This window comes from Protomyctophum parallelum (assembly GCF_964188405.1).
Source record: "Protomyctophum parallelum genome assembly, chromosome: 15".
NCBI classification, from domain to species: Eukaryota; Metazoa; Chordata; class Actinopteri; order Myctophiformes; family Myctophidae; genus Protomyctophum; species Protomyctophum parallelum.
Genome location: NC_139710.1, coordinates 40,999,941 through 41,016,283, shown reverse-complemented (window position 1 = coordinate 41,016,283; position 16,343 = coordinate 40,999,941). Strand labels below are relative to the sequence as shown.

Genomic DNA, 16,343 nt, shown 5'->3' with positions numbered 1-16,343 from the left:
GGACATCATATTTTCAGATGGGGGGTCGGCGGCCATTTACATATAATTTCGGGGATCCTTGACATTAAAAAAGGTTGAGCACCACTGATATAGAAACATGAGGGTTTTTCAGAAAACTCAGGATTTAGAAGACTTTTGTAGAATCTTGTGCCCGGTCTAAATGGGTTAACCCATTCTGGGCGGGAACCCCTTTTGGTGCATTGTGTTGTGCTTTAGCTATTGAAAAATATCAGATCTACAAGCTCATAGCGTGCCACGAGCTTGTAGGTCTGCTATTTTTAGATAAATCGAAGAACGACTGACATAGAAACATAGCTTTTTCAGAAAACTGTCAGGATGTAGAAGACATTTATAGAATCTGATCTCAGGTCATAATGGTAAACTGTCAGGATGTAGAAGACATTGTTAGAATCTGATCTCAGGTCAGAATGGGTTAACAATGTGTGGGAAACCCTGAGTGTACTTTTTGAAAACTGCTAATAAAGTTTTTTATTTTTTTATTTTTTTCAGTGAGTCACGCGGCCGAGTCGTCGGCCTCCCCCCCCTCCTCCTACCCCGCCCCCTCGCCCCCCTCCTCCCAGACGCCCGTCATCTCGGCCACGCCCACCACGGTGCCGGTCCAGACCACGCCCCCTGTCTCCACAGCCCCGCCTCCTCCTCCACAGCAACCGCCGGCGGCCATGATGCCGTCCGCGCAGCCCGTCGTCAAGGTAACCAAACAAACGACCACACAGTGGTTTTCAACTACGGCTGTCAAAGAAAAACGATTCGAATTAGAAATTGATTTGTGGGGGCACGGTGGCACAGTTGGTAGTGCTGTCGCCTCACAGCTAGAAGGTCCTGGGTTCGATTCCCGCTCGGGGTGCTGTGGGTGCTGGCGGCGTGTTTCCTCCTCCGCGTCATCAGTGCCCATACCCGAAGGCGGGGTTGGCGAAAGGGCCTTTCTGTGTGGAGTTTGCATGTTCTCCCAGTGTCCCCTAGGGTAGGTACCCTCACATGTTCTCCCCGTGTCCCCTAGGGTAGGTACCCTCACATGTTCTCCCCGTGTCCCCTAGGGTAGGTACCCTCACAAATACATGCAGTAATCCTGGTCTCTAAACTGCCTCCCCCTGGCCAGCTGGGGTCGCCTGATGGAGGGGAAAGGAACTGTTTGGAATAACGTGTTCCTTCCACGCGCTACATCCAACCAGGGAAACTCCCCCCTGTCAGGTGTAAAGGAGCAACTTGGACACTCAAGCATGAAGGAAGCATGAGTTAAGTCCGTTGCTCTCCCTAGGTTGGTGGAAGGTGTGTAGAGCCCAGGATCACATCACAGGATGATTGACACGGGTGAAAAATGGGTTACAAAATCGTGGGACAAAAAAATATAAATAAAAAAAAGAAATCGATTCATAATATTTCCAATTCCATTTTTTCTTTTTCTTTTTTTTGTAATTATTATTACTAGCCCTTACTCCGATATTCTCCCCCCCCCCCCCCCCCCCCCCCGCGGGGGGTACTGCGCCCTGGGTGCGTTTTCGCATTTTTTATTCACTAATAAACTAATTATTAATCATTAATGTGTCAAATCGAAAAAAGGGCTTTTTGAAGACCTCCATATTATTATGGTCAATGCCTGTGTGAAGAGTGGGAGTGATTGGTGCAGGCAGTGAGGAGCTACGGTTGTCACAGTGACACACAGACAGACACACAGACATTGACTGAATTATAGTATTATTTCTTATTAGATTTTTTTTCTGGTTAGTTACAAGAGTTTTCACTACATGGTGTTTGTGATATGAAATGTAAGCTCACCCTAATCACAGTAAACATCATGTCTTCAGTCATATCACTACATGGTGTTTGTGATATGAAATGTAAGCTCCCCCTAATCACAGTAAACATCATGTCTTCAGTCATATCACTACATGGTGTTTGTGATATGAAATGTAAGCTCCCCCTAATCACAGTAAACATCATGTCTTCAGTCATATCACTACATGGTGTTTGTGATATGAAATGTAAGCTCCCCCTAATCACAGTAAACATCATGTCTTCAGTCATATCACTACATGGTGTTTGTGATATGAAATGTAAGCTCACCCTAATCACAGTTAACATCATGTCTTCAGTCATATCACTACATGGTCTTTGTGATATGAAATGTAAGCTCCCCCTAATCACAGTAAACATCATGTCTTCAGTCATATCACTACATGGTGTTTGTGATATGAAATGTAAGCTCCCCCTAATCACAGTAAACATCATGTCTTCAGTCATATCACTACATGGTGTTTGTGATATGAAATGTAAGCTCACCCTAATCACAGTTAACATCATGTCTTCAGTCATATCACTACATGGTGTTTGTGATATGAAATGTAAGCTCACCCTAATCACAGTAAACATCATGTCTTCAGTCATATCACTACATGGTGTTTGTGATATGAAATGTAAGCTCCCCCTAATCACAGTAAACATCATGTCTTCAGTCATATCACTACATGGTGTTTGTGATATGAAATGTAAGCTCACCCTAATCACAGTTAACATCATGTCTTCAGTCATATCACTACATGGTCTTTGTGATATGAAATGTAAGCTCCCCCTAATCACAGTAAACATCATGTCTTCAGTCATATCACTACATGGTGTTTGTGATATGAAATGTAAGCTCCCCCTAATCACAGTAAACATCATGTCTTCAGTCATATCACTACATGGTGTTTGTGATATGAAATGTAAGCTCACCCTAATCACAGTTAACATCATGTCTTCAGTCATATCACTACATGGTGTTTGTGATATGAAATGTAAGCTCACCCTAATCACAGTAAACATCATGTCTTCAGTCATATCACTACATGGTGTTTGTGATATGAAATGCAAGCTCACCCTAATCACAGTAAACATCATGTCTTCAGTCATATCACTACATGGTGTTTGTGATATGAAATGTAAGCTCACCCTAATCACAGTTAACATCATGTCTTCAGTCATATCACTACATGGTGTTTGTGATATGAAATGTAAGCTTACCCTAATCACAGTTAACATCATGTCTTCAGTCATATCACTACATGGTGTTTGTGATATGAAATGTAAGCTCACCCTAATCACAGTAAACATCATGTCTTCAGTCATATCACTGCATGGTGTTTGTGATATGAAATGTAAGCTCACCCTAATCACAGTTAACATCATGTCTTCAGTAAGCTCACCCTAATCACAGTAAACATCATGTCTTCAGTAAGCTCACCCTAATCACAGTTAACATCATGTCTTCAGTAAGCTCACCCTAATCACAGTTAACATCATGTCTTCAGTAAGCTCACCCTAATCACAGTAAACATCATGTCTTCAGTAAGCTCACCCTAATCACAGTAAACATGTCTTCAGTAAGCTCACCCTAATCACAGTAAACATCATGTCTTCAGTCATTTTCAACTTACTGTAGTCACTTCAGTTGGCTGGAGTAGATTGTGATGAAATCCTATGTATTGAATTGAGAATAAATTCAATACAATTATTAATAATTTAATAATAAAAAAGGTTGGATTTTAGCGGAATTTGCATACTTTAGCAGAGAAGCTGTATGTATAGAGACATTTTTGCAATGTAATTACAACGACTTAATGCCACTAAAATGACTTTCTGATGTAATAAAAACATTCTTTAACATTCCAACTGTGTTAACAGAAGAAAGGAGTGAAGCGTTAATCCATGGGTTTATAGATCTGTGTTTTAACAGGAGTGATCCATGGGTTTATAGATCTGTGTTTATTTTTATTTTTTTATATATATATATTTTTTTATCCCACGATTTTGTAACCCATTTTTCACCCCTGTGTCAATCATCTAATGTGATCCTGGGCTCTACACACCCTCCACCAACCTAGTCCCCATATATGGGGGACAAGGGGAGAGCAACGGACTTGAACTCATGCTTCCTTCATGCCTGAGTGTCCAAGTTGCTCCTTTACACCTGACAGGGGGGAGTTTCCCTGGTTGGACGTAGCGCGTGGAAGGAAAACGTTATTCCAACCAGTTTCTTTTCCCTCCATCAGGCGCCCCGGCTGGCCAGGGGGAGGCAGTTTAGTGACCAGGATCTGTGTTTTAACAGGAGTGATCCATGGTTTTATAGATCTGTGTTTTAACAGAAGAAAGGCGTGAAGGGTTAATCTGTGGGTTTATAGATCTGTGTTTTAACAGAAGAAAGGAGTGAAGGGTTAATCTGTGGGTTTGTTAATCTGTGTTTTAACAGGAGAAAGGAGTGAAGGGTTAACCTGAGGGTTTGTTAATCTGTGTTTTAACAGGAGAAAGGAGTGAAGGGTTAATCTGTGTTTTTTTTTTATATATTTTTTATCCCACGATTTTGTAACCCATTTTTCAGCCCTGTGTCAATGTAATCCTGGGCTCTACACACCCTCCAACAACCTAGTCCCCATATATGGGGGACAAGGGGAGAGCAACCTAGTCCCCATATATGGGGGACAAGGGGAGAGCAACGGACTTGAACTCATGCTTCCTTCATGCCTGAGTGTCCAAGTTGCTCCTTTACACCTGACAGGGGGGAGTTTCCCTGGTTGGACGTAGCGCGTGGAAGGAACACGTTATTCCAACCAGTTCCTTTCCCCTCCATCAGGCGCCCCGGCTGGCCAGGGGGAGGCAGTTTAGAGACCAGGATTACTGAATGTTTTTTGTGAGGGTACCTACCCTAGAGGACACGGGGAGAACATGCAAACTCCACACAGAAAGGCCCTTTCGCCCTTTCTGAGGGTTTGTTAATCTGTGTTTTAACAGAAGAAAGGAGTGAAGGGTTAATCTGTGTTTTAACAGAAGAAAGGCGTGAAGAGTTAATCTGTGGGTTTGTTGATCTGTGTTTTAACAGAAGAAAGGAGTGAAGAGTTAACCTGAGGGTTTGTTGATCTGTGTTTTAACAGAAGAAAGGCCTGAAGGGTTAATCTGAGGGTTTGTAAATCTGTGTTTTAACAGAAGAAAGGCGTGAAGGGTTAATCTGAGGGTTTGTTAATCTGTGTTTTAACAGAAGAAAGGAGTTAATCTGAGGGTTTGTTAATCTGTGTTTTAACAGAAGAAAGGCGTGAAGGGTTAATCTGAGGGTTTGTTAATCTGTGTTTTAACAGAAGAAAGGAGTTAATCTGAGGGTTTGTTAATCTGTGTTTTAACAGAAGAAAGGCGTGAAGGGTTAATCTGAGGGTTTGTTAATCTGTGTTTTAACAGAAGAAAGGCGTGAAGCGGAAAGCGGACACGACCACGCCCACCACGTCGGCCATCTCCGCGGGGCGGGCCGACTCGCCCTCGTCCAATCAGGACGGAGGGGGCGGAGCCAAGCCGGCCAAGCGCCGGGAGACCTCCTCCCGGCCCGTCAAGACCAATAAGAAGGAGGCCGGGGGGCCGGCGGAGGAGGGGCTAGGGGAGGTGGGAGGAGCCGGAGGAGTGGGGGGAGGAGGAGGAGGAGGAGGAGGAGGGAGGAAGGGGCCGAAGCTGGGCGAGCAGATGAAGCACTGCGACACCATCCTGAAGGTACCATGAGTCCTTTTATCCTCGTTAAAACACTATCAGTGCCGGAAGTGCTTCAAAATAGGAGCTCTGGGTGGCCGGGGTTGTCTGAGCGCTTTTACTCTGAAAGCCATGACCCGGAAAACAATCTACTAAAAAAAGTTGACTTTACATTGCTAGCTTACATTGCGATCATTTTAATTTATACGGTATATGATCCAAAAAGCGTTCATATTTTCCGGGAGAGACGGATGAGGAGCAGAAATAAAACGCCAGTACATCAATCCGTTCATAACCACGGAGAGCGCCCTGGATTAGGAGATACGAGTCATTCTTTCCGCCGCGCTAACATGTAAGTCAACGGTAAGCTAATATGAGCCCAGAGCGTAGCATACGGCAGCCGAAAGGCGAACGGGCCAAAAAAAAATAGAAAAAACTCGGAATAATCTTATCTCGCCCCGTATCATTGAGGATGCGCTAGGTCTAAGGCTCAACTCGGTTTTAATCCTTAAGACGTCCTGAGGCGTTTTACGAACGGAATGTGTTAATGTCCATATATGGTGCTTCCTCAGGAGATGCTGTCATTAATGTATGTCCATATATGGTGCTTCCTCAGGAGATGTCATTAATGTATGTCCATATATGGTGCTTCCTCAGGAGATGATGTCATTAATGTATGTCCATATATGGTGCTTCCTCAGGAGATGCTGTCCAAGAAGCATGCGGCGTACGCCTGGCCGTTCTACAAGCCTGTGGACGCCCAGGCATTAGAGCTGCACGACTACCACGACATCATCAAACACCCCATGGACCTCAGCTCTGTCAGGGTGAGATTTAAACCCGTCAGGCACGGTCAGGGTGACATTTACACCCTGTAGGGTAACATTTACACCCTGTCAGGGTAACATTTACACCCCGTCAGGGTGACATTTACACCCTGTAAATGCATTAACCCATTTTGTATGGGAACCCCTTTTGGTGTTTTAAGCATTATGTTATACTTTAGCTATTGAAAAATAGCAGATCTACAAGCTCGTAGGTCTAGAAACATAGCTTTTTCAGAAAACCGTCAGGATGTAGAAGACATCAATCTGATCCCGGGTTAAAATAAATTCAACGTGTTGAATGTGTTGTAGAAAAAGATGGACGGCAGAGAGACGGGGTACACGGACCCTCAGAGCTTCGCCACGGACGTCCGGTTAATGTTCTCCAATTGCTACAAATACAACCCACCCGACCACGAGGTGGTCGCTATGGCCAGGAAACTACAGGTAACTACAGCCAACTACAGCCAAAACTACAAATACAACAGGTGGTCGCTATGGCCCGGAAACTACAGGTAACTACAGCCAACTACAGCCAAAACTACAAATACAACAGGTGGTCGCTATGGCCAGGAAACTACAGCTAACTACAGCCAAAACTACAAATACAACAGGTGGTCGCTATGGCCAGGAAACTACAGCCAAAACTACAAATACAACAGGTGGTCGCTATGGCCAGGAAACTACAGGTAACTACAGCCAACTACAGCCAAAACTACAAATACAACAGGTGGTCGCTATGGCCCGGAAACTACAGGTAACTACAGCCAAAACTACAAATACAACAGGTGGTCGCTATGGCCAGGAAACTACAGCCAACTACAGCCAAAACTACAAATACAACAGGTGGTCGCTATGGCCAGGAAACTACAGCTAACTACAGCCAAAACTACAAATACAACAGGTGGTCGCTATGGCCAGGAAACTACAGCTAACTACAGCCAAAACTACAAATACAACAGGTGGTCGCTATGGCCAGGAAACTACAGCTAACTACAGCCAAAACTACAAGTACAACAGGTGGTCGCTATGGCCAGGAAACTACAGCTAACTACAGCCAAAACTACAAATACAACAGGTGGTCGCTATGTCCAGGAAACTACAGGTAACTACAGGCAAAACTACAAATACAACAGGTGGTCGCTATGGCCAAGTAACTACAGGCAAAACTACAAATACAACAGGTGGTCGCTATGGCCAGGAAACTACAGCTAACTACAGCCAAAACTACAAATACAACCCACCCGTTATGGTCAGGAAACTACAGGTAACTACTGTACAAATCCAACCCACCCAGCTCATTCCTCGGCACCAGCCGCTGCACATATAGAAAAAAAGTTCAATGAGAGAAAATTTTACTTCATTTTAGATTTTTTTTCCACCCTAAAACATGATCATCAGGTCTTATTGTTATATAAGGAGGAAGAATTATTTTCAAAAAAAGTGTACAGTGTTTTTTAAAATGTCGTTTTAAATTGGGCACCCCCACCAGTTCATCCTCCCTGTCCCCAGTTCACCCCTGGGGTTAAAAAAAAATACCGTAGGTTTAGTTTTTGTCTAGGTGGCCTTCATCCAATCAGGATAGAGAGGGGCCTTCCGCCAATCATGATCGAGCGTGGGGCGGGCCTCGGTGTTGGCCTGTTGCGTGTCCCCCCCCCCCCCCCCCCCCCACTGTAGTGCGTGCATGATCTTGTTACCGGGGTGTGCAGTGCCAGGTATCGAGTCGGACCCACGGTTCTCCAGAACCACCACAAAAGGCTCTGCTCAGGCTCTGCCAAGTGGGCCTAATCGGCCTAAAAATCCCCTCACCTGTCCAATTTCCAGCCTACACCCTTGTATTAGGTCTAGTGATGTTAATTAAAAACAAAATGGAGAAAAATTTAAATAAATGGACCCATACAAATGAGTCCATGACCCACCAATGGGATTGAGTGGTTTGACATGTCTGTCTTGTCTGTCTACCTGTCTGTCTGTCTGTCTGTCTGTCTTTCTGTCTCTCTGGCTGTCTGCCTCTCTGCCCGTCTGTCTGTCTGTCTCTCTCTGTCTGTGTGTGTGTGTGTGGGTGTGTGTGTGACTGTCTCTCTCTCTCTGTCTGCCTGCCTGCCTGCCTGTCTGTCTCTCTGCTTGTCGGTCTGTCTCTCTCTGTCTGTCTGTCTCTCTGTGTGTGTGACTGTCTGTCTCTCTCTGTCTCTGCCTGTCTGTCTCTCTGCCTGTCTGTCTCTCTGTCTGTCTGTCTGTCTCTCTGTGTGTGTGACTGTCTGTCTCTCTGTCTCTCTGCCTGTCTGTCTCTCTGCCTGTCTGTCTCTCTGCCTGTCTGTCTGCAGGACGTGTTTGAGATGCGGTTCGCTAAGATTCCAGACGAGGGTTCTGAGGCCTCGGTTCCGTCGACAACGCCATTGGTCAGTAAAAGCACCGCCTCCTCTGACAGTAGCAACAATTCCTCCTCCGACGAATCGTCAGACTCTGAGGAGGAACGGGCCACACGATTGGCCGAGCTGCAGGAACAGGTTGGTTGCTATCGACCAATCGACCGAGTTTCTAACACCACCCCCCCCCACCCCCCTCACACACACACACACACACACACACACACACACACCGCGATACGAGCTTGCAGATCTTCAATTTTTTGAAAAATGTGGCGCAAATCTTTGAATATATATTATATTCTTTCAGAGCGAACGTTTTTAACTCAAATCTTTGCTTCTGGGGGGAGGGGGGGGAACTACATATTTTCAGATGGGGGTCGACAGCCAAATACAGACATGAAAATGTTTGAGAACCACTGACATAGAAACATGGGGTTTAACCCTGTGAGAACCACTGACATAGAAACATGGGGTTTAACCCTGTGAGAACCATTGACATAGAAACATGGGGTTTAACCCTGTGAGAACCACTGACATAGAAACATGGGGTTTAACCCTGTGAGAACCACTGACATAGAAACATGAGGGTTTGTAGCAACTCATAATGTAATAGCAACTCATAATGTAATAAGGGCTCAAAAAGGCTCATAATGTAATAAGTTAAATATAATAAAAACTCGTAATGTAATAATCAGCTCATAATGTAATAAAATCATGAGCGCATAACGTAATAACAGATTTTTCAAAAAAAGACGTGTTACATTATGAGTTGCCATAGGCAGCTCATAATGTAATAAAAGTTCATAATGTAATAATGGCACATATTGGTGAGAAAAGTCTTACACTGTCATTATTACCTCTGTTGACAAATGTAGACTTTCATATGGCCCATATAGTCTTACACTGTCATTGTTATTACCTCTGTTGACAAATGTAGACTTTCATATCGTCACCTTACTAAACTAATTAAACTAAAAATATGAAAAAGTATGACTATTGACATACAAATAAAGGTGTATGTCAATCATGTAACATGTAAGGATAAAATGACTTGGGCCAATATCTGAACATGCCATTTTAACTTAGGCAATTATAAACGTTATTTAGGCCAAATTACTTCTGCAGTAAGTGACTTGGGCAAAATGTTTTATTCCAATTATTTTTAATGAAACATGGTTTAGGGTCAGCCACAGAGTGTTTAAAATAATATCAGAGAACAAAGACATTTGACACTGAAGGGGAGTGAATGGGAGTGAATTTGGATTGAATGGGAGTGAATGGGACTGAATGGGAGTGAATGGGACTGAATGGGAGTGAATGTGTGTGGGACGTATCCTCAGTGATGTATCCTGAGGTCAACGGTGTTTCGCGTCTCTCAACATCATACCCATCACTTAGGCGACCCAGCCGGGAGTGATCAAGTCCCGACTTACGTCCCAGTAGCTAGCAATCAGTCCCACTAGGGAAAAACCAGGGGCACACAATCTGTTGGAACTACTCCAGAACTACTCTGCCAAGGCTGGGAGGTACACTTCTGGCACATGGAGGGACTAGGCTCTGTGGGTTGTCTCCTGGCCGGGTACTGTTACCCATAGTAACAGTACCTCCCTTTCACTCCCATTCAGTCCCATTCACTCCCATTCAGTCCTATTCACTCCCATAGTATCAGTCCCATAGTAACAATACCTCCCTTTCACTCCCATTCAGTCCCATTCTATCAGTCCCATAGTAACAGTACCTCCCATTCAGTCCCATTCACTCCCATTATATCAGTCCCATAGTAACAGTACCTCCCTTTCACTCCCATTCACTCCCATAGTATCAGTCCCATAGTAACAGTACCTCCCTTTCACTCCCATTCAGTCCCATTCTATCAGTCCCATAGTAACAGTACCTCCCATTCAGTCCCATTCACTCCCATTCTATCAGTCCCATAGTAACAGTACCTCCCATTCAGTCCCATTCACTCCCATTCTATCAGTCCCATAGTAACAGTACCTCCCATTCACTCCCATTCACTCCCATTTTGAAAGGTGTGTTAAAATGGCCTAAGTCACATTTATTATGACTTAGGCAAAATAATATGGCCTAAGTCTCCCTCTTAACATAGGCCATTGTTTCAATAGGGTGTAACAGGAAGGCCTTTTACATTAGGGCTCGGGCGATTTTACCAGAGGTGGCCAGCATCACCAGGTGGTGATTTAGGCCAAAAAAAAAATGACTTGGGCAATTAGTTTAATAAGGTGACGATATGAAAGTCTACATTTGTCAACAGAGGTAATAACAATGACAGTGTAAGACTATATGGGCCATATGAAAGTCTACATTTGTCAACAGAGGTAATAACAATGACAGTGTAAGACTATATGGGCCATATGGAAGTCTACATTTGTCAACAGAGGTAATAACAATGACAGTGTAAGACTATATGGGCCATATGGAAGTCTACATTTGTCAACAGAGGTAATAACAATGACAGTGTAAGACTATATGGGCCATATGGAAGTCTACATTTGTCAACAGAGGTAATAACAATGACAGTGTAAGACTATATGGGCCATATGAAAGTCTACATTTGTCAACAGAGGTAATAACAATGACAGTGTAAGACTATATGGGCCATATGAAAGTCTAATGTTGTCAACGGAGCTAATAACAATGACAGTGTAAGACTATATGGGCCATAAGAAAGTCTACATTTGTCAACAGAAGTAATAACAATGACAGTGTAAGACTATATGCATAAGAAAGTCTACATTTGTCAACAGAAGTAATAACAATGACAGTGTAAGACTATATGGGCCATATGAAAGTCTACATTTGTCAACAGAGGTAATAACAATGACAGTGTAAGACTTTTCTCACCAATATGGGCCATTATTACATTATGAACTTTTATTACATTATGAGCTGCCTATTAAGGCAACTCATAATGTAACACGTCTTTTTTTGGAAAATCTGTTATTACGTTATGCGCTCATGATTTTATTACATTACGAGCTGATTATTACATTATGAGTTTTTATTACATTTAACTTATTACATTATGAGCCTTTTTGAGCCCTTATTACATTATGAGTTGCTATTACATTATGAGTTGCTACAGGGTTTAACCCTGTGAGAACCACTGACATAGAAACATGGGGTTTAACCCTGTGAGAACCACTGACATAGAAACATAGGGTTTAACCCTGTGAGAAACACTGACATAGAAACATGGGGTTTTAACCCTGTGAGAACCACTGACATAGAAACATGGGGTTTTAACCCTGTGAGAACCACTGACATAGAAACATAGGGTTTAACCCTGCGAGAACCACTGACATTGAAACATGAGGTTTAACCCTGTGAGAACCACTGACATGGAAACATGTTTTTTTTCTTTCAATAAACTGTCAGGATTTAGAAGACATTTATAGAATCATCCTGGGGTCTAAATGGGTTAAACATGTGCATTGTTAATCCTGTCACAACTATTGTGTTCATACATTTTCAAATAAAATAATAGCAGGAATAGCAGATCTGCATATCTAAACAAGCTCACAATGTGAGCTTGTAGATCTGCTATTTTCAAGTGCCCCCCCCCCCCCCAAAAAAAAATAAAAAAATAATACAAATAAAAATAATGTTACGTGAACTGAGGACCGCCTCACCCTGACGATTAGAACATCGATTGGAATTTGACTCGCAATTCTCATTATAAACGATTAAATTCTCATTATAAACGATTCAAAATCCATTCATGATTTCCAATCAAATCTAATCGATAAACATTACCATGTCTTCAGTCACAGCTGACACTCGTTGACGCTCGTTAATATCACTTATTCCTGTCGTAGTTGAAGGGTAGTTTATCATTACAAGTGTCCCTGTGTTTTATTATCGTAAAATATAGAATCTGTGACCTTTTTTAGCGGTTATATCGCATCGAATATCACAATATAGTCCACTTACCAGAATGTGAACCAAGGCATGTTAGAAATGTGTAAAGGAGTGACTTGGACTCCTCATGCATGAAGGAAGCATGAGTTCAAGTCCGTTGCTCTCCCCAGGTTGGTGGAGGGTGTGTAGAGCCCAGGATCACATTAGATAATCGACACAGGGGTGAAAGATGGGTTACAAAATCGTGGGATAAAAAATATTTAAACAAAAAGAAAAAAAAAGTTTAGCATCGGTCCCATACTCAACATTTATAACATCAGTTTCTACATGCTGGGGACCCCTACTCAACATTTATAACATCAGTTTATACATGCTGGGGACCCCTACTCAACATTTTTAACATCAGTTTCTACATGCTGGGGACCCATACTCAACATTTTTAACATCAGTTTCTACATGCTGGGGACCCCTACTCAACATTTATAACATCAGATTCTACATGCTGGGGACCCCTACTCAACATTTATAACATCAGTTTCTACATGCTGGAGACCCCTACTCAACATTTATAACATCAGTTTCTACATGCTGGGGACCCCTACTCAACATTTATAACCTCAGTTTCTACATGCTGGGGACCCCTACTCAACATTTATAATATCAGTTTCTACATGCTGGGGACCCCTACTCAACATTTATAACCTCAGTTTCTACATGCTGGGGACCCCTACTCAACATTTATAACATCAGTTTCTACATGCTGGGGACCCCTACTCAACATTTATAACCTCAGTTTCTACATGCTGGGGACCCATACTCAACATTTATAACATCAGTTTCTACATGCTGGGGACCCCTACTCAACATTTATAACATCTGTTTCTACATGCTGGGGACCCCCTACTCAACATTTATAACATCAGTTTCTAAATGCTGGGGACCCCTACTCAACATTTATAACATGAGTTTCTACATGCTGGGGACCCCTACTCAACATTTATAACATGAGTTTCTACATGCTGGGGACACCCTACTCAACATTTATAACATGAGTTTCTACATACTGGGGACCCCTACTCAACATTTAGAACATCAGTTTCTACATGCTGGGCCCCCTACTCAACATTTCCAACATCAGTTTCTACATGCTGGGGACCCATACTCAACATTTATAACATCAGTTTCTACATGCTGGGGACCCATACTCAACATTTATAACATCAGTTTCTACATGCTGGGGACCACTACTCAACATTTATAACATCAGTTTCTACATGCTGGGGACCCCTACTCAACATTTATAACATCAGTTTATAAATGCTGGGGACCCCTACTCAACATTTATAACATCAGTTTCTACATGCTGGGGACCCCTACTCAACATTTATAACATCAGTTTCTACATGCTGGGGACCCCCTACTCAACATTTATAACATCAGTTTCTACATACTGGGGACCCCTACTCAACATTTATAACATCAGTTTCTACATGCTGGGGACCCCTACTCAACATTTCTAACATCAGTTTCTACATGCTGGGGACCCATACTCAACATTTATAACATCAGTTTCTACATGCTGGGGACCCATACTCAACATTTATAACCTCAGTTTCTACATGCTGGGGACCCCTACCCAACATTTATAACCTCAGTTTCTACATGCTGGGGACCCCTACTCAACATTTATAACATCAGTTTCTACATGCTGGGGACCCATACTCAACATTTATAACATCAGTTTCTACATGCTGGGGACCACTACTCAACATTTATAACATCAGTTTCTACATGCTGGGGACCCCTACTCAACATTTATAACATCAGTTTCTACATGCTGGTGACCCCTACTCAACATTTATAACATCAGTTTCTACATGCTGGGGACCCCTACTCAACATTTATAACCTCAGTTTCTACCAGCTGGGGACCCATACTCAACATTTATAACATCAGTTTCTACATGCTGGGGACCCATGCTCAACATTTATAACATCAGTTTCTACATGCTGGGGACCCCCTACTCAACATTTATAACATCAGTTTCTACATGCTGGGGACCCATACTCAACATTTATAACATCAGTTTCTACATGCTGGGGACCCATACTCAACATTTATAACATCAGTTTCTACATGCTGGGGACCCCCTACTCAACATTTATAACATCAGTTTCTACATGCTGGGGACCCCTACTCAACATTTATAGAATCAGTTTTTAAATGCTGGGGACCCCTACTCAACATTTATAACATCAGTTTCTACATGCTGGTGACCCCTACTCAACATTTATAACATCAGTTTCTACATGCTGTGGACCCCTACTCAACATTTATAACCTCAGTTTCTACCAGCTGGGGACCCATACTCAACATTTATAACATCAGTTTCTACATGCTGGGGACCCATGCTCAACATTTATAACATCAGTTTCTACATGCTGGGGACCCCCTACTCAACATTTATAACATCAGTTTCTACATGCTGGGGACCCATACTCAACATTTATAACATCAGTTTCTAGATGCTGGGGACCCATACTCAACATTTATAACATCAGTTTCTACATGCTGGGGACCCCCTACTCAACATTTATAACATCAGTTTCTACATGCTGGGGACCCCTACTCAACATTTATAAAATCAGTTTTTAAATGCTGGGGACCCCTACTCAACATTTATAACATCAGTTTCTACATGCTGGGGACCCCTACTCAACATTTATAACATCAGTTTCTACATGCTGGGGACCCCTACTCAACATTTATAACCTTGGTGTACTCAACATGTCCGGGTTCACATTGGGGCTCCATAAATAGCGAGATATGACATTTTGTCCATATCGTAGTTCGTGTCGTAGTGTATTTTAACGTGTCGTAGTGTATTTTAACCGGTAGTTGAAGGGTAGTTTCTGTGTGTGTCGTAGTGTATTTTAACGTGTCGTAGTGTATTTTAACGGGTAGTTGAAGGGTAGTTTCTGTGTGTGTGTCGTAGTGTATTTTAACGTGTCGTAGTGTATTTTAACAGGTAGTTGAAGGGTAGTTTCTGTGTGTGTGTCGTGTATTTTAACGTGTCGTAGTGTATTTTAACCGGTAGTTGAAGGGTAGTTTCTGTGTGTGTGTCGTAGTGTATTTTAACGTGTCGTAGTGTATTTTAACGGGTAGTTGATGGGTAGTTTCTGTGTGTGTGTCGTAGTGTATTTTAATGTGTCGTAGTGTATTTTAACGGGTAGTTGAAGGGTAGTTTCTGTGTGTGTGTCGTAGTGTATTTTAACGGGTAGTTAAAGGGTAGTTTCTGTGTGTGTGTCGTAGTGTATTTTAACGGGTAGTTGAAGGGTAGTTTCTGTGTGTGTGTCGTAGTGTATTTTAACTTGTCGTAGTGTATATTAACCGGTAGTTGAAGGGTAGTTTCTGTGTGTGTTCCGTAGTGTATTTTAACGTGTCGTAGTGTATTTTAACGGGTAGTTGAAGGGTAGTTTCTGTGTGTGTGTCGTAGTGTATTTTAACGTGTTGTAGTGTATTTTAACGGGTAGTTGAAGGGTAGTTTCTGTGTGTGTGTCGTAGTGTATTTTAACGGGTAGTTGAAGGGTAGTTTCTGTGTGTGTGTCGTAGTGTATTTTAACGTGTCGTAGTGTATTTTAATGGGTAGTTGAAGGGTAGTTTCTGTGTGTGTGTCGTAGTGTATTTTAACGTGTCGTAGTGTATTTTAACGGGTAGTTGAAGGGTAGTTTCTGTGTGTGTGTCGTAGTGTATTTTAACGTGTCGTAGT

General features: G+C 42.6%; 1 protein-coding gene across 2 annotated transcripts in view; it reads left to right on the top strand.

Moving 5' to 3' along the window:
* Positions 1-16,343, top strand: part of brd3b (bromodomain containing 3b) — a 45,849-nt gene that overhangs the window by 18,199 nt on the left and 11,307 nt on the right. For both annotated transcript variants that reach the window (XR_014570428.1, XM_083784970.1), the window contains exons 6-10: positions 511-710; positions 5,221-5,523; positions 6,201-6,326; positions 6,636-6,770; positions 8,648-8,830. Coding sequence is in view for 1 of the 2 variants with exons in the window: in XM_083784970.1 (XP_083641096.1) it covers positions 511-710; positions 5,221-5,523; positions 6,201-6,326; positions 6,636-6,770; positions 8,648-8,830 (947 nt within the window). In the remaining variant the exon portion in view is untranslated. The remainder of the gene's footprint in view (positions 1-510; positions 711-5,220; positions 5,524-6,200; positions 6,327-6,635; positions 6,771-8,647; positions 8,831-16,343) is intronic.